The following is an 18,243-nucleotide window of genomic DNA, read 5'->3' on the forward strand; positions in this document are numbered from 1 at the left end:
AAATGAAATGAAAAAAATAGAATAAAATACAGTAAAATATAATAATAAAAGGCAATAAAATTGAACAGTGCTGTGTGGTCAGGGAGAGTATGATTTTCTGAAAAGGTGAGTTTTTAGTTTTGATTTGAAATGAAGGAGGGAGTCTGTGTTTCGGAGGTCAAGGAGGGATGGAATTCCTCTGGAATGGAGGATTAAAATAAAAATAAAAAACAATTCTTACCATTACAAGATAGAGACGTTAATTGAAACTATGGGAAACTGAGCAGATTGTGGGAGGTTTTTACTCTTTTACTCTCTTCTTGGTTATGCCGTTATGCATAAATCCTGAGAATTTATAGGAAAAAGTAAATTTACAGTACAAGCTCCATGTTGTACATTCCCATCATGTCAAATGATTTTCATCAGCAAAGACACTTTTCCAAACTTTAATCATATGAGAGCACTTAAAGGACCTCTGATCTATGTTGGCTCACTGCAGGTAGTCAAACATCTCACAGGCAAGAATCCATCTCTCCTTCTTTTTTATTCTGTGTTTGCAGTGGAACCAGGATAACAGCTGAAGTGGATGAGGTAGAACTGGAGGACGGGACAAAGATACAGCCTGTTTCTATCGTGTTTCCTGAGGGTAACTCCATCACTGCCCGAAACCAAGAACAGGTACAGACATGCTGCAGAGGGATCATCTTGCCAAAATCTATATTTTTAGTTGCCTCAGTGAAGGATTTGCTCTGTTACTGATGTTTCTTTGGTGGGGAAACTCAAACCTCATCAGTAACTGAACAAAGCCATAGTCACTGAAGAAACTGGTGAATGTAGTGCATCGGACATGTAATGTATGTAATTGAATCCATTCAGTGATCAAATGACAGAAGCTGGAATAAAATGATGCATGATGTATTTTCATGGCTGACACTATTTTTTTAATTCTTATAGGGACAATCAACAGACATTCAAAGCCAGGGACAGTCAACAGACATTCAAAGCCAGGAAGCCATGGTGACTTCAGTGACCTGTAGCGTGTGCTTCTGTTCTGCCGTTCCTCTGTCTGTCTGCACAACTATCACATTCATTGAACAGCACTTCAACAACCGGTAACTAACTGATGTCTCACTCTTTCTCCTGCCTTTTTGTAACGTAACATGATTCCAACAAGGTGTGAGAAACTCACCCTTGAGATCAAAATATCACCATGTTTCTTATTTGAAAAAAGAAAAACTGGATAATAATCAACAATTATGACCACTAGTTTTGGGCATCAACACTGTTGACAACATATGAATTCTTCCTCGGTGGACAGAGGGTCACAGTACCCACTGCCACTCCCTCTCTCCCTTAACCGCTCTTCAGTTTGTAGGAGCTCTTCCTCTGTATATTCCGGGTGAAATCAAGAGGGTAGGCAATTGAATTAAGTGGAGTTTGCATGTTCTCCCCATGTGTCAGTGGGTTTGCTCCAGTTAGTGTCAAGTTAACCGTTAACTGAACACTCTAAAATGAGTGTGCGAGTGAATGGTTTTCTGTCTCTTCATGTTTGCCCTGAGATGGACTGGGGACCTGTGCAGGGTGTACTCCACATCTGCCCTATGTAAGCTGGGATTGGTCCCAGCTCCCTGTGACCATCATGTGGAGGATAAAGCAGAAGACAAGGAATAAATTAATGAATGGCCACTATTTAACAAATCTTGGAATTTCCCTTTAACCTGCTTATATTTAGTGGCCTTTTGTTGGAAATGTTTATTATAATCATAAATGTCATGTTGCCAACTAATTTTTCTCTTTGACTCTGCTTCTCTCCCACAAGGTTTAAAGTCACATTGTTTGCTGTTGCTGACAATTGTCTCTTGACAGTCTGGCCCTACATGGCTTTTCACCGCTCTGAGCAACAGATAGTTCTCAAGACAGGTACTTAAATATATACAAGCACACATTCCTACCTTAAAATAAAGTATACATAGAAAAGTAGATTTCATGGCAATTACCGAAATTCACTTCAAATCAATTATTTTGTGATTATGATTTAGGAGCCACAGCAGTGGAGGCGATTCTTCAGCACCGTCACACACCAAGTCCTTCGCCTGGCCCAACATCCTCCTCCTCCACATATGATCCCGACAGCTGGACATACACAGACTCGCCATCAGGTCATAAACTGAGATGTATCACATTTGTATGTGATGTGTTTATGTGTGTTTTTCATGTGTCTCACAACAGTGTCATCCTGTCCTCATCAGGCTCCTTTCCAGACAGTGACACTATGAGTGGTCAGACCAGCACGGATGACGAGATGTCGACACGCAGACACACCCCAGACAATCTCGGCGTCCCGGAATTCCCTGCTGTCAACTCAGAGGAAGGAATTTATTACCAGACTGTGTTAATGGCTGTGGAAAGGTGGTTTAGTTTCTTCGGCTGGCCAAATGGACCACATCCCATCTCAGTACCACACACCCTTAGAAGGCATGCACTTGATTTCCAAATAACATTTGTTTTATAGTGTAGTTTTTAATTCCTCTGTTCACATTCTACAACTGTTACTATTAGTCATGGCAATCAATTTGTCCACTCACTCTCCCTACAGAACTGTGGCAAAACCTCAAACGCATCACTCAGCTGGACGGACTTACAGTGTCATCCAAACCAAAGACTGCAGGTGACTTTCAGAGAAGTGAATCTCATGTAGTTGACATCACATCAGTAAACTGGGTCTAAATATAGACGAGAAACATGACCAAAATAGATCTGCCTTTTGTTGCTTTAAATACACTTCAAAAAACCTCTGAGGCTTTTGTGCAAAAGATGTTTTTGATTTTCAATAGTAGTCGCTTGACTATGCAGGTCATAATTGTTATTACATTGATGATATATTTTTGGCTGTGTTTGTGTATATCTGTCTGTAAGCAGTGCAAGTCAATGGTAAAAGAACACCAAATGACAAAATAATTTAGGTGGCCCAAAGGAAGAAATTGTTCAATTTTGGTGGTGAATTTGATTATGTATAAAAAAAAACAATCAAATGTTGACATTGCAAGACAGAGTGTGTTAAAACTGTGAAACTGAGCAGCATTGACAGAGGTGTGCACGCTCTAACTGACTAAATTTAAACCTCGAAACTAGAGAAATCACTCAAAGAAACATTAGATGAGACTTGGACTTAAACTATGGTGGAGCTAATTTTTATTTTTTGAATTTTCTTTTTATGCGGGGTTGTAACTGAATTGTGATGTTTTCTAGGTCTGTACTGGACATGCTTCATCACCTGACAGGCAAAAAGATCCCTGGTATTCCTCTCTGTGACACCGTTTCAAAAGACACGGACCAGCGCATTGATCAGCTGTTACAACAACACGAAGCTGTCCTTGCTTTTCTCAGGTAGGTGTTATGTTCAGTACACTGATACTTTGCTGCAATTTGTTCAAATAAATGCATGAATCACCATTATATAAAAGTCAAAAAGGTCAGACCTGGTGACATTTCTGTAACGGCAACAACATAACACAAGACTAATGAAAATAATCTGTCAAATATTACTCACACTAATGAAATCAAGACATTTTAATCACAAGCAGAGGACTGCAGTCACCTTTGGTTAAGTGTAACTTTTATTGGTTGTTTTAGCACTTTGCAGGTATTAAAATGGAATGAATGAGATATAATTTGTCAAATAATAATAACATTTACAACTAAATACAATTTTACCTTAAACTCCCAAGGTTTGAGCTGTATTAACATCTTGTTCATTTGGGCCCTGTTTGTAGACAGTGATTTGATAACACATGTTACAGTGGTCTATGACTGCAACTAATGATTATTTTATCATAATAGTTGCCAATGAATAGATTAATTGTTGCAGCTACAATGGTCACAGGTGTAGCATTAACCACACCTCCAGGCAGCGATTTTGCATCTTCCATGTCTGAAAAGACCTGTCTAACTCTTTCTAAACATGTTTAGACCACTTTTGATGATTTATGTTTGTTATATCTGTGTGTTCAGGAAGAAGGGAGCCTTTCTGTTGCACATTAGACCAGAGTACCTACTAGATGTGCAGGAGTTCAAACACTGGTGCTCAATGCAGGTATAAATACTAATAATATTTTTGTCCCAGGCCTACAAAACATCTAGTAAATTGCATCTCATCTAAATCTCACTTTCTTTCACACACACGCAGTACATTAACAGTCTCATATGCCATGTGTGTTTTCATGTTTCTCAGTCAAATAAGGGTGGAAATCGTGTGGACTACACTAGAGTAGACTATGAGTCCCTGAGCAAACGGTCCTGGACTGACGTGCTGCTACAAATATACAAGGTTAAAATCCTTTTCTATCTCTGCTAAATTTAGTTTTAAAAATAAATTGTGTTTTACAGTGCAATTTAAAGTCACTACAGATAAGTTGTGTTTTCCCACATTCCAATGTTCATCATCTGTCATCTGCGTGTCTGTGTCTGTGCATTGAAACAACACCATTGAATATTCATCTGCACATGCAGGTATTAGTCCTGTGTCGTTTGTCCAAGACTGGTCTGAGCACAGGGCTGAACCAGGAAAACATAGGTGGAATCCTCCCTGTCAACTCGCAGCCTTTGGCCAGTAATGTCTACTCTGCCTACGAGCTGCGGCTGCTCTCATGGCTCAACAAGCACTATGAGAGCATGAGGAAAAGTGTCTTTGGTACAGGTAGGCCATAACATTACACAATGCACAAGCCTTTTTTGTGAGATTCAAGCTGCAGCAGGCAGGACTTCGAGATTCAAGATGTTCATTTTCCATTTGTGTACAGACAACAGTCGCAGGCACAGAGAAGTTCTTATTCAGAGCTCCCAGAGTAAATAAAAAGACAGTCAAAATAAAACAAAAAGCACAATATAGATAAAAACAAAGGTAGACCAGACCTATTGGGAACATGAACTCATGAATTCTCTTGTGAGGTTTAATATGCGTTACTGATTGAGCGCTAATACAAATCATTTATGGTTGACAGGTGAAATCCCATCAGCACGCTGGATAGTGAATTTTGACCTGGACTTCACAGATGGACTGGTGCTCGCTGCTCTGCTTGCTTCCTACTGCCCTTACCTGGTCTGTGTTTGTGTGTGTGTGTGTGTGTGTGTGTGTGTGATTAAATGAGGGATGATGGTTAATGCCTATTAAGTGGCACTGTGATAAGGGAAGCAAATTATCATGCTAATCACCCTTTTGTGTGGGTGGGTGTAGGGGAGTGAAAGTCACTCTGAATATTTAGTGAACGATGACAAGCCAAATAATATTCACCAGTGTCAGAGAATCCTACTGTGATGTCCTGTTACTAATGAACTTTGTCATATTTTCACTTAGATCTGCAGCCACTTTCGGAGAATGTACGCTACACCGAGCACTTTGGAGCAGATCCTCCACAATAACATCATAGTTGCTCAGGCCCTCGCTGCACTTTATCTCAACACTGATATACAGGTAAAAAACTATAACTATGGAATAAAACTACCCCTAGAATAGTCTGGCTTTGTTTATGAGGCTCATTCAATTCAGGTTTTTCATAATAATGCACAAATAAATGTAGTAGTGAACATTACATCACTATAGATGTACTTGAGGAGCTGCCTTAATGATATGGAGTTCACATTAATTACCATGCACAAGCAATTATTTTGACAGGCATTTTCCCTTTTACTCCAATAATAATTTAGTAGATCATCATGACTGATTATATCATGAATTTGGTATGATAATTTCAGCCATTACGCGTGTATTCCACATTTTGCAGTACATCTTGCTGTGACTCTCACCTATGTGTTTGTGTTTTTCAGCCCACAGATTTGTCAGATCCTAATCCAGTGCAGATGTTAATGCTGTGTGTTCACCTGTATGAGAGGCTGCCTCATTACCTGCCAATGCAAACTATCACACTATCTGGAAGTCTGCGTAGCACTTTCAGTCACCGGGTAACACTCACACACACACACACACTTTGTGTTCGAAGACACATGACCTGAAAATCAAATTAATGAGCACTGTTTGCCTGGAAATTGATTTGAATACCCCACATGCAAACACTGCAAGTAGGATCATACACAGACACACATAATTTATAGGATTATTGACTCATCCACACACACTCTAACAGGATTACGAAAACAGACAAATACAAATCTCATTAAAGATCCATGTTTTTAACCATTTTACAAGCCGGACAAAAATAGATGTCAGTTAATCACATTTCGTGTTTGTCTTTTGCAGTTTTTTTTCCGATGTACAGTATAAAGCCTGGTGCTATTTCTGTCTTTCTGAGTGTCTGTCTTTCTGTGAACTGCAGGTGCAACTGAATAGTCCCTCGTGTCAGCCTGTTAAATACCAGGCCTTCCTTTTTGGAAAGAATGCTCATCTCTTCTCCCTCCCTCGTGGATCTATTGTCTCCATTCCGCCAAAGTACGCCACACCATACCATACTATACCGTACTACTATATAATACCATGCTGAAAACTTCCAATTAGTGAACCTGATATTTAAAAATTGTATTAATTAAAAAATATGTGCCACCTCGCCTTGTCTGTAGTCATCACTCACTGTGGTCTCAATTAGCTTCACATTGTTAGTAATGTGGACTCTATTGTGTAGCAGCCATTTTGACTATTTGAGTTCAGAAAATAAATGATCAAATGAATGATGATGAGTTCCATTTAGCTTCTTCAGTTCCCGGGTGCATGCTGGTTCACCGTCACACTGTCCTGACTGTGCCGCTCCTGCTAAAACATGTCAAAATGGCTGCTTTGCAAATGACCCATTTCCTATTAACACTGAAGACTACAGTGTATAAAGAGTACAGAGAAGTAAGCAAGTGGCTATCACTGTAGTGGTCACCCCTCCTGCAGTTTGGATGCAAGCTCCCTTAAAAATGTAGAATTGTTTTCTTCTGTAGTGAAGCGAAGCTCTCTTTCAGGTGAAACAATGATGCAATTCTTTTAAGTCTGCACCAATAACAGACATCTGACCAGTGCTGTATTGTATATGTGCAGACCAGCCTGCCCTGCAAAGAAGAGGAGGAAAAATCTTCCTCTATTTCATCAGCTTAGAGTTCAAACTGAGTAAATTTGGATTTGCCCTGAGACTGTAGCTCATTAAAATGTACCAATTATGCCCTCAAGTGAAGCCTCTGTAAAAATAGCCCATGTCCCACTTTGGAACGACAGCTTTACCTACAGAAATGCTGCATTTAAGGACAGTGCTGTTGTGAAAAATTCTGCTCATTTATCACTTTTGTTACTGTAATTCCCTGACATTAGGAGATTGTACAGTGAAACAAGTGAGTTTTATCATTTTGCTACCTTTAATAATCAAGGGTTGTGTTGGTTTTTACAGGGCAAGCAGAGAACTGACAGTTCAGTATTGCTGCTCCTTCATGCAGCCCATGGAGGCAGTCCTGCTGCTTGTCTCCAGCCCTGCTTTCCGTGTGCAGGCCACCACTCTCACCTACAATCTAAAAACCCAAGTCAGTCACATCACACCCACAGTGAGTACAATCAACCAAAGAGCTAGACTCTTATAGTTACTTTTACTGCACCTCTGAGATTGTAGTTGGCTCCAGCCCTCATTTATTAATTTGTTGATATCTTCCTTGCAGTCTCTATGTCTGATTAATCACTCTCCAGAGCCATTGCATTATTGATTTTTGTCTTGCCACACAAAATATTACCACTGATACTGCAGCGATAACTGCTATAAAATATGTGTAGGTTACTTTAAGTGCTATAAAATAATCAAAAATGTTTGTTTACTCTGTAAACAATGTTCCACATTAAATGATGAACTGCTCTGCCACTGACTGTGAGTCAGTGAGTGCAGCTCAGGTTCAAGAGAGTACTGAGTTTATTCGCAACAGACAGGCTTTCTGTTTTTTCATATCTGACCCAACTCAAGCGTGATGCAGTAATCTGAAAACAAACATAGTCACTGCTTGTTTTCCCAGATTACAGGCATGTTCAATGAAAATAATTGTTAGTACATACAGATATAAAAAGCCTAGGCAACATGATGCAAACCAACCAAAAATGGCTACTGTGAGTGGTGCTCTAGCTGGTAAAGCTCATAAGTAAAACACACATAAGACAATCAAAGTTGTGCTCTGTTAAATCATAAAGTTGAGTTTGAAATTTCAGCTTCACAGCTGGCCCTAATTTTTAGTCTCAATCCTTTTTGTCATTCAGATATCACATTTTGACTGCAGTGTTTTCCTGAAGACTTACTTTTAACATACTGCTGACTGTGGCTGTAGGGTGATGGAATTAAATGCTACATCCTGCTTTTCTCTTTAGAACTCTGTTAAGTGTGTGTCTCCATGCTACGTGCTGAGAGAGATCCAACTGCCCATCACTAATCCTTTCAGGAAGGAAGCTCAGTTCAGGTAGGTGTTAATCTGTCTCCACGGGTATCAGCTCTGGACATTAAGGGTTTCTATGCCCAATTGCTTCTTTTTCTATGAAAAACAGTTTTTACCTAGAAGATTCAATTTATACAGATAACTTTTTTTGTTTTATTTATTGTGGGTATTGTGATGTTTCTGTCACAAACTACACTGTGTACACTGGGCTGTCTTTGTGTGTATTGTGTGTTGCTTAATTTAAAGATCTTTGTTATCTTTAGGGTGGTGTTGGTGGAATCCACATATAACCCACTGGAGCCTGAAAAGAAAAATGTTGGCCTCATTGAACAGGCCTCCTACAAAGCCAGGTAAGTCAGAACCATCCTCAACAAAACATCCATAGCTGTGATGAAAGCAGAGAGAACAGCGGGGAGAGGACATCCATAAAGCAAATCCATGTGTGCTACAATTAAGCGGGGATAGACAGTACCTTTTTTTATATTGCAATTTTTTTAACAGTAAGTGGTTAAAATCCTAGCCTTTTATGTCAGTTATATTCTTTTAATGTGGAAATTCAGCTGTTGGTACTGAAAATTGGTCATTTGTACGAATGTCATGTAGAGCTGCAACTAACGATTATTTTCATAATCGATTAATCTGTAGATTATTTTCTCGATTAATCATTTGGTCCATAAAATGCCAGAAAACCTTAAAAAATGTTGATCGGTGTTTGTCAAACCTGGAAATGATGTTTTCTTTTGCCCACAAACCAAAATGATGAACTTTTAATGATTTCTTTTTTATCCAGAGCAAAGAAATTAAGAAAATAGTCACATTTAAGAAGCTTAAACAATCGCAAATCTTGTTTTAATCATGGAAAAAGCTAGGAACTGATTAATCGATTATCAAAACAGTTGTCGATTAATTTAGTAATCGATTAATTGTTTCAGCTCTAATGTCATGTAGCACTCTACACTCTACTACTAAAGTGTCATCTCATTTTATGTAAGGGGAAATCTGTGACCGGTTAAGGTGCTGTATGCCAATGGCAGCATGGGTCTAAGGTACCATTCATTCATAATGTTTCTTCTTATGTAGAATATAGTGTATGGATAGTTGACAGTACTCAAATAAAGAATTAGAGAAGTGCTATTCTATATTTGTCTTATTTTTCCATGAACTTCATGCAAAGACTTTACATGGTAAGTCATGTCATGTTGCCACATAAATTCCAAAGTAGCAGTGCTTCTGAAGCATAAAACAAACAAATAATAGAGATTTAAAAAAGGATGACACTAGCTCCCTGAGGTTTAAGTCTGGAAAGTGTTCATTTTTGTTGCTATAGGATGAATCAGTCTGTCCTAATATGTGCTGCAGATGGTATTCTTTGAATTGCATTGTTCATCTTTGACTAAACAATATTATTCCCCATTCATTTTCCCATTTTTATTTTAAATATCAGGATAAGGTGGTATGAGAGGCACAAACAACATGGGGAATACAAGCTAACTACAAACAAAAAAAACAACCCGTAAATCAGTAGAAATCACTTTCTGGTCAATAATTTTAAATAATTAAAATTATTTAATAAAAATTAAATAGGTTTTATGTGAGGTTTAAAAAAAGACTGGCTGTTACTACTGCTGGTCCATGGCCCTAAATAATATATGATGAGGCTGTTCCTCAGGAGAGACCTGGTTGTCTTAAAGAAAACCTGGTTGGTATGCATCTCTCATCACCTGAGTTACCTTCAAAGCCAAACCTGGCAGCAAACTAATCAAGATTTGACTGTGAGGAGTTGATTTCAGGAGGGACTGAGGTCATCTGTGGTTCACCTGAATTAGGTTGCGTTTCCTGTGATGTATGAATGAGTATGTTGTTTTTCCTTTCAGCACAGAGAACATGACTGCAGACAGATGCTGTGGTGACGGCATGAAAGGGGGGCCCTCAGCTCTAAGTGGGTAACACACAAATACACACATTGTACTTTGTTTCGTTGCCCCATTTACCGTTTATGCATGTATGTAAACACTATGTCTGACTGGTTTTGAGTCATGCCTCGATGCACATTTGTGTGTGCACTCAGGTGGTGAAGGCAGAGAGTTTCTGAGTGCAACAAGGGCTGTTTGTCTCAAGTCCAACCAATCAGACATTCTGAACATCCATTACCTGCCCTTCTCTCCAGGCACCAAGTACTGCTCTGTGCTGCTTGTTTGCCCACAGGTCAGTGTGTCTGGATTGTCTGTCAGTTAATGACAAGCTCATGGACTATCAAGGCTAACCTTAGTTTATATATGTTTTCTTATATGTGTGTGTGTGTGTGTGTGTGTGTTTAAAACAATTAGTTCCAGATATTATCTCACATGTTCTTTTTCCATTTTATTATCAGAAATATTGGTCTTTGGTCATCCTGACAGCTGAGTGACTAACCTTAACCCTAACCAATCCTTCCGTTGAGCAGCTATAGTCATCAGTTCGACTCACGACTAGTTTGTCTCTCATCCTCTTTCCTGTCTATGCTTCATGGTCTCTGTCCAAATAAAGACATAACATGCTAATAAAGGAATAAATATAATTATTTTAGAGATTGGTTAACAAAGACCAAATGCCATATTTATCACATTTATCACTGTGGGGATTTCTGGTGTGGTGACTCTCATTTATTCATAACCATGCCTCTCTCTCGCTCTCTCTCCGTCTCTCACTCTGTCTGTGTCCTTTTAGGTCGGTGACATGGTGTATATGGTGAAGGCCACAGCAGACTTGCCTCTTCCTTTCCCTCTCTGTGCCAGACCCAGTCCTAACATAGACTCCAGACCCCAAAACTCTGGTAGAAACCTGTGACACAATCAAAGCATTAATTCATACGTCATATCTTTAGTTCTCTTTCTTTTAGATCTTTGTTGTTCTTATAGATGTAAATGTACATATTCAAATTTAACAGACTGACATTTGCTCTTTTCTCAGTAATCAGCCTGCATTGCAAGGTGCAGCAGGTGTGTGAGGAGGTGGTGTGTGTCCCGCTCGTCAATATGGCCTGGGAGCGAGCTCTGGCCATCTGGGGTCAGCAAAACATGAGTGCTGATGAACACAGGAGGCGAACACTGACGCAGACTTTGTATAGCAGCAGTGTGAGAGCAGCCTCAGCCAGCAAGCTCTTTAAACAACAGGTACACACACAGACCCACTCGAGTGTTTGTGTTGTCTGGATTTAATTTTTGTTTACCTCTTCTCCTTTTGGTTTGTTTTAGGCCCAAACGATGAGAGGGGTGAGAGGTTCTGCCGGCCACTGTAAAGTGATAACATATAGTGTGGAGGTTTCTTTGCCACAGTACTTCACTTTACCCAAAACTATTGAAATGCCAATCAATAAGGACACAAATGTATCAGGGGAGATTCCTGCAGGTACAAGCACATACTGTACACACTCACAAATACATTAAAGGTTCAATACAGTTCTTATTTTTACACTTATTTTATGCATATATGTTATTTTAGTCTCTTGTAATATTTATATTTTTCTTATGTATATTTATACTTTTTTTTACAAAAGCATCTCTTTTTTACTTTTTACTTTATGCTGGTGTTTTTTGAGTGGACAGCAAAGTAAGAATTTCATTGTACAGGGAAACGTGTTTCTTTACTGTGCATATGACAATAAACACTTTGAATCTTGAATCTTGAATATGCAACATTCAACCTGGTGTCCCGAAACAAAAATAGCCTGTCTAAATGTTCAGGATAGTACTGATTTGACAGTCCTTCTCTGTGTGCTGTTGCTGGTCGTTGCATTTGAGTATCATCGAAACTGTTTAGCCCTGTATATAGTTATTTATGCTGCTTTTAAATGGGTTGTTTACCTCTGCAACAGATTCACAACCTGTTAAGTTTAAAAACAGTTCTGCGTTCTGTATGATATAATATATTCAACACTAGATGAGCCCCTCAGTAGTGGCAGATAGTGTTTATGGACTAAGGAATTTGATGCATATGTAATATTACATGTCCATTTTCATGGTCTGTTTTTCAGTCAGCAAGACCAAAATGTTGCTGAATGAATGCTCCTGATTATGATTGTGTTTATTTTGGTCTGACATATTGGTGCTCAGTTTTGTATGTTTGACATTTAATAATATCATGAATGTAAAATCAGAACACAGTACACATGCACATTTGCGCAATCATTTATAGTAAAAGGTCTAGTAAGATTTGCCCAGTTTCATTCATAATCACATAATTTGCTTATGCACATGTCAACTCATTATGTCAGCTATTATTGTCCACCGTCTGTTCTTGCTGAATGTCTCCTCTTCTTCCCTCTGTTGAGTAGATTGCAGCAGTGTGGAAATCCCAGTACGGTTCCAGGCAGACCGTGAGGGACAATTTACATGTCAGGTAGTCCTGAAGTCTTCATGTGATACCAGGGTCTTCATGATGGAGGCACTGGTTACCTCACAGGTGTGTAAACCTGTCAGTGAATTCTGTGTTGCTCATTGCTTACGGTTATGTTACAAAAACAATCTTGATTTATAGACACAGGGAGGATCCATCCACTTGGATTTCACTTCACCTGCTCACTCTTCAGTCAAGCAAGGCCTACCATAGGTGAGGGCAAACAGAAATGTGTATGTGTAATATTATTAATCCTTCTGTGTGTGTGGTGTCTGTTATTTTAAGAGGCAACCTAAAAGCCTTGTATAAACAGAAAAGCATGGTTCAAATTAACTTTGATCGAAACTAAGATAGATATATATATGTATATGTATATGTGTGTGTATATATGTATATGTATATATGTGTGTATATATGTATATATATATGTATATATGTATGTATGTGTATATATGTATATATGTGTGTATATATGTATATGTGTATATATGTGTATTTATGTATATATGTGTATATATGTGTGTGTGTATATATGTATATGTGTATATATGTATGTATGTGTGTGTGTGTGTGTGTATATGTATATATGTATATATATATATGTATATATATATATGTATATGTTACCAAGATGTTTAATTATGGTGAGTTCATGTTAAATGACCAGACCCATCTGTCTCCCCACAGCACAATGAGACCCCCCAAGACTAAAACAGCTGAAACTCAGCAGCTTGTTGTAGCCAACAGTAACCCACCAACCGTAAAAAATACACACTGGAAATGGATCTTGGAAGCATTGTTAGTAAACCGCACTATTGTGCAACAGTCAGACCGTAAATTGAAGCAGATTTTTATTTTATCACAGTGTTTCAGAATACATTTTTATTTGGCAACAACACACATCTGAGACTGTGGAAACCTGTCTGATATTGGTTGTATTTCAGTACATCATTTCTCAGGATTTCAGCTCTCATGATATTCATTTTATGTACAGGCAACTGGCATTTTACACAGCAGCCATTTTTTACATGTTTTAGCAGGGAAAACTCAGGTGTGACTGATCACACGTCCAAGTCTGGACGATGTGATAGTGAACCCGGATGCACACTGAAATTGAGGAAACTAAATGGAACTCAGCCATCATTAATTTGATTATTTGCACCTGTGATTTTCTGACGTTGACCTGTCAAAATAACTGCTGTGCAAAGAGCCCATCGGTAACAGTTGTCTTTTTTCAGTCAACAATAAACAAGTGTGCTGTAATCGGTCAAATATAAACCTTCAAGCATGAAATAAAGTCATTTTGTAGAAGAAATAATCTTTCAGTCACAAGGTTAGAGCTGCAGTCATTTTCTCTCAAGTGAAACATTGTATTTTGTTGGTTGTATTGGGCCTTTACAGGTATTTCAATAGGTGAAAAGCATAAGTGGAATTCAATCTATACCATGAAATGAAGCACTCCAAATCATTTGTTGACTCATTTTGATGACTTTATTGCATTTTATCGGCTTTAAGTCACAGCTATAAGGAATACGAACATATACAAAAGACTAGAAATCAAAATCTTTGAAAAGACAACTCAAAAGAACAGTATAAAGTTAAAGAGAAGGAAGAAAAGCAAAAAAAAAACTAAACAAAACACTGCAATCTATTTTTCTCTTATTTACACTCATGAAAATATAACTATTAGAGAGCCATACAATTTCTGAGTGATACAACAGTAGTGAGTGATGCTGTATTTTGTTGGTTGTATTGGGCCTTTACAGGTATTTCAATAGGTGAAAGGGATAAGTGGGCTTCAATCTTTATCCCCTGACCATGAATAAAGCACTCCAAATCAGGTCATTTTGATGGCTTTAATGCATTGTATCAGCATTAAATCACAGCTATAAGGAATACTAACATATACAAAAGACTACAAATCAAAATGTTTGAAAAGACAACTCAAAAAAACACTATAAAGCTAAAGACAAGAAAGAAAAACAAAAAATAAACAAAACACCTTATTTACACTCATAGAAATAAAACTTCAAGAGAGCCATAAAACTTCTGAGTGATACAACAGTAGTGAGTGATGTGCAGCATCCACTTCACGGCAAAGTTGTCCAAACAGACTGCAGTGTCCTTGACTGAAAAAAAAATTATCTGCAGTCACAGCTGTGTTCAAAATGGAGGGAAAATCGGGTTCCATGCCTTTGTATGCGAGCGGCTGCCGAAGCGGCACACGGTGTGTAGCAATAGACATCAGGTGGACAGACTTCATCCTCGTGATAACCCCGTCATCACTGCAGAACCATGTACAGAAAGAAGCTACACATTTTCCCAGCTCTGCTTTGCTTCAATCATGAAAGGAGTCTGAATGTTTCCTTTTCCATTGTCCTACCAGATAAGGCATCATTTTATAATTTACTGCTTACTATTTTGTGGACCCTCTGTGGTCTCCAGGCCCGCTTTGAGAACATTGCAGTTATATACTGCTCACTGTGTCCACTACTTTGTTTCTGCCCTTGGTAATGTTCACACAGTGTTTGCTCACAAACCATAAGAGTTCATTTCTTATGCCAGGTGTGTTGATGCAATTTCTCAAAAGCAGCAAATGCTTTTATTTCAATTTCATCTTGAGACAAGCTTGGAATAAAACTTAAGTTTTTCATCTTCTTTCCATGCTGTGCGTGATGATGGGTTATTATTACATAGCTTCATTAGCATATTTCATATCCTGCTGCTGAGCATTTACAACTCTCTATCTGTCTCCATCAGCAGCCGAAACGGCACGCAGGTGCTGAACGCTCACCGGGGACGACTTTAGTAGAAAAGTAAACAGAGATACAAACAATGACGCCTACATATGCACACACAGTCATCAGTCAGTGAAAGAGCTTCAAAGAGTGTGCGAATACACACACACAGACACACACCAGCGTGCCATACACTAACAGGTCATCACAGCTGCTTCCGAATGTGTTGCAGAGTACACAGACAACATGGCTGCTGTCGTCACACATATATGCTGCTTTGTCACTGACAATATGCAATCAACAGAAATGAGAAATATACAGCATCTCTCTCACACATACACAGAGGAACTGTATGATGTGTGTGTGTGTGAGAGAGTTATGTTTTATGTGTCAAAGCTTGAGTTGTAACGTCGTTAAAAGGGGGGAGGGAGGATGAAAGAAGGGCTGAGCAACTTGTTCTTTTTTCCCTATTCTCTCCTGTCATGTTCACCTGAAGGAGTTTGGTAGAGACACACACACACACAGGTTTGCACAGCTATTCTTTCAAAGACTTGCTTCGACTTCCATTCATTTGGTAACAAACGCACACATTCTTTTACAGCACTCTTGAGTGAATCTTGTTGACATAATGCATTCCCTAACCCTTAATACGAACACTTACTGACGTAAACTGAACCCCACTGCTAAAATTAAGCCTTAAACCTCAAAAAAAGTCCTTTAAAGTTGAATGTTCTCATAAAAATAGGTTTGTTTTAAAAAAAGTGTGTCCTCACAGGTTAATGCAGACACACACACACACACACCATAGACACACTCAGGCAGCACTCATGGAGGAGTACCACAGTAATAATTAGATTTCACTTCAAAGGAACGTGGAGATGTTTCGGTGGGACACCAGGCTGATGTTGCTCAGACTAGCAGCTTTGGGACTGCAGCTGCTCCATACCACTCCTCTCTCATGTGTAGGTGAGCGCTTGACTCTCTGTGCGTGTGTGAGTGTTCAGACTGACATCAAACGATGCACACAAGTGGGAAGACATCTGAATCACGTGGCAATGAAGGACTTTAACTGACAAAAGTCTTTTAAATATTAATGGAGGAGGAGGAGGAAGTTTAAAGCAGATTCCAAATCAAATATTGTTATTTGCTTAGGTTTAGGTCTGGCTTTAAAGAGCTTGTGGTTGTACCAAAGTAGTGACACATAGTAAGTGCTGACTGTTCTGTTTGCCAAGAACCTGTTGTGAGACACATGGTAAGAGATAACATGCATGTAACATGCAAACAGAGGCTTACTTAAGTAAAAATCTTCATGGAAACACAGAAAATAATAATTTAAATAATAAAAGGTTTAATATTGCAAAAAAGTTTTTCATTTTAAACTGGAGGTAGATGGAAAAATTAGTGACTTAAAGGTAAACATGAATAAGTGCTAAATGATTGACGTTTAGAAATCACATGAAACATCTGTTTGCATTTCACTGCACTGGAAAAGTTGCTTTACTGATAAGGAAACGTCAACATTGAGGCAATAAAAAAGATTCAAAGCGTGACATGTATGAGCGTTCATTATTTACATCATTAAAGCTGCACCTTCTTATCCTTATCCTTAATTTACATTTTAATCAAAACTAGCCAGGTATCTAAATCATCATATCTCACTGTAAATCTACGTTTATGAACCTGACTTTAATCACCGAAATCACAAAATGGCAATGAATTCAATTGTGCTGATACTTGTCAAAGTTAAACTATGCATTCCAGCACATAGTTGCAGTATATGTGGACCACTTCTCACAGATACAGCAGACCTGCAGTGAGAGGGAAAACACCCAAGAAGTCCAAGCTCCTCCTGTGCTTTGTCCAGCCAGTGACAGCAGAACGTCGCACCCCACACTTGACAGCCATGGTAATGCAGCTTTATTTACTCATATCCTTTTTTTTATATCTCTTACAGAACAGTTGTTGGCTCAAAATGTCACCTACCTTTGGAGTATTGGACATTTAATTCTCTCATTTTGGTTTAACCTTTATTTAATCTGGTCAAAATTACATTCAGATGAAGTACCTTTTTATTTAAGCGACACCTGGCGAAGACAGGAAATGAAGAGTTGATTAACAACTGTCACACTGATGGGTTTCGACTCATTAATTGTGTTGGCGTTTCCCATAATCAGCTCTAATGAGCTGTTTATTCTTTTAATCATGCACTGATGCTTTTTTTATGCCTAATGGCAAACAAAGGTAATTTAGCACGGAGCCATTAATATGATGCTTATCTTAAATAACACTTTAAGGTCAACACAGACAAAACTCTGTTTTCTCTTTATAACGGTTCTAGATTTAATCAGTATAATCGGGTGATGAAATGTTTTACACATGATTCAGCAGGTATTAAATGTATGATCCAGCATTAATTCTTGCATGGTTGTAATATTTCTACTATGAACTTAAATGTGATCAAACTAGTTTTACCCTGTCTTTCTTTTAGGATCCTCTGTTCAGGCATAAAAGACTCTCCATAAATTACTTTCATGTTAACGTGCTGATCCATGATATTCTCTCTTCTCACAGATTATGTTATAATCAGATTGACCTTGAAATCTACACCCACCTCTCTGAAAACCACAATCTCTCCCATTTAATAAATCAAACCACATGAGCTTTAAAAGGTTGACCAGTGTGTGGGCCAGTGTGCATGTTAATGTAGCCGACACAGCACACATGGCTACACAGCACCACCCTTGTGCCTGTAGCTGCAAGA

General features: G+C 38.5%; 1 protein-coding gene across 1 annotated transcript in view; it reads left to right on the top strand.

Moving 5' to 3' along the window:
- LOC131444326 (cilia- and flagella-associated protein 47-like) overlaps nt 1-14,062 on the top strand; it is a 28,141-nt gene extending 14,079 nt beyond the window's left edge. The window contains exons 27-51 of the mRNA XM_058614537.1: nt 540-657; nt 961-1,091; nt 1,799-1,899; nt 2,019-2,138; nt 2,229-2,454; nt 2,576-2,647; nt 3,229-3,366; nt 3,991-4,072; nt 4,211-4,306; nt 4,489-4,675; nt 4,980-5,077; nt 5,333-5,449; nt 5,803-5,937; nt 6,309-6,421; nt 7,353-7,503; nt 8,306-8,394; nt 8,634-8,720; nt 10,245-10,309; nt 10,439-10,575; nt 11,077-11,182; nt 11,320-11,522; nt 11,604-11,757; nt 12,683-12,810; nt 12,886-12,957; nt 13,432-14,062. Coding sequence (XP_058470520.1) covers nt 540-657; nt 961-1,091; nt 1,799-1,899; nt 2,019-2,138; nt 2,229-2,454; nt 2,576-2,647; nt 3,229-3,366; nt 3,991-4,072; nt 4,211-4,306; nt 4,489-4,675; nt 4,980-5,077; nt 5,333-5,449; nt 5,803-5,937; nt 6,309-6,421; nt 7,353-7,503; nt 8,306-8,394; nt 8,634-8,720; nt 10,245-10,309; nt 10,439-10,575; nt 11,077-11,182; nt 11,320-11,522; nt 11,604-11,757; nt 12,683-12,810; nt 12,886-12,957 — 2,926 coding nt within the window. The 3' untranslated portion in view covers nt 13,432-14,062. The remainder of the gene's footprint in view (nt 1-539; nt 658-960; nt 1,092-1,798; nt 1,900-2,018; nt 2,139-2,228; nt 2,455-2,575; nt 2,648-3,228; nt 3,367-3,990; nt 4,073-4,210; nt 4,307-4,488; nt 4,676-4,979; nt 5,078-5,332; nt 5,450-5,802; nt 5,938-6,308; nt 6,422-7,352; nt 7,504-8,305; nt 8,395-8,633; nt 8,721-10,244; nt 10,310-10,438; nt 10,576-11,076; nt 11,183-11,319; nt 11,523-11,603; nt 11,758-12,682; nt 12,811-12,885; nt 12,958-13,431) is intronic.
- The last annotated feature ends 4,181 nt before the right edge of the window (nt 14,063-18,243 follow it).

The sequence above is a fragment of the Solea solea genome, chromosome 2 (assembly GCF_958295425.1).
Source record: "Solea solea chromosome 2, fSolSol10.1, whole genome shotgun sequence".
In the NCBI taxonomy this organism is placed as follows: Eukaryota; Metazoa; Chordata; class Actinopteri; order Pleuronectiformes; family Soleidae; genus Solea; species Solea solea.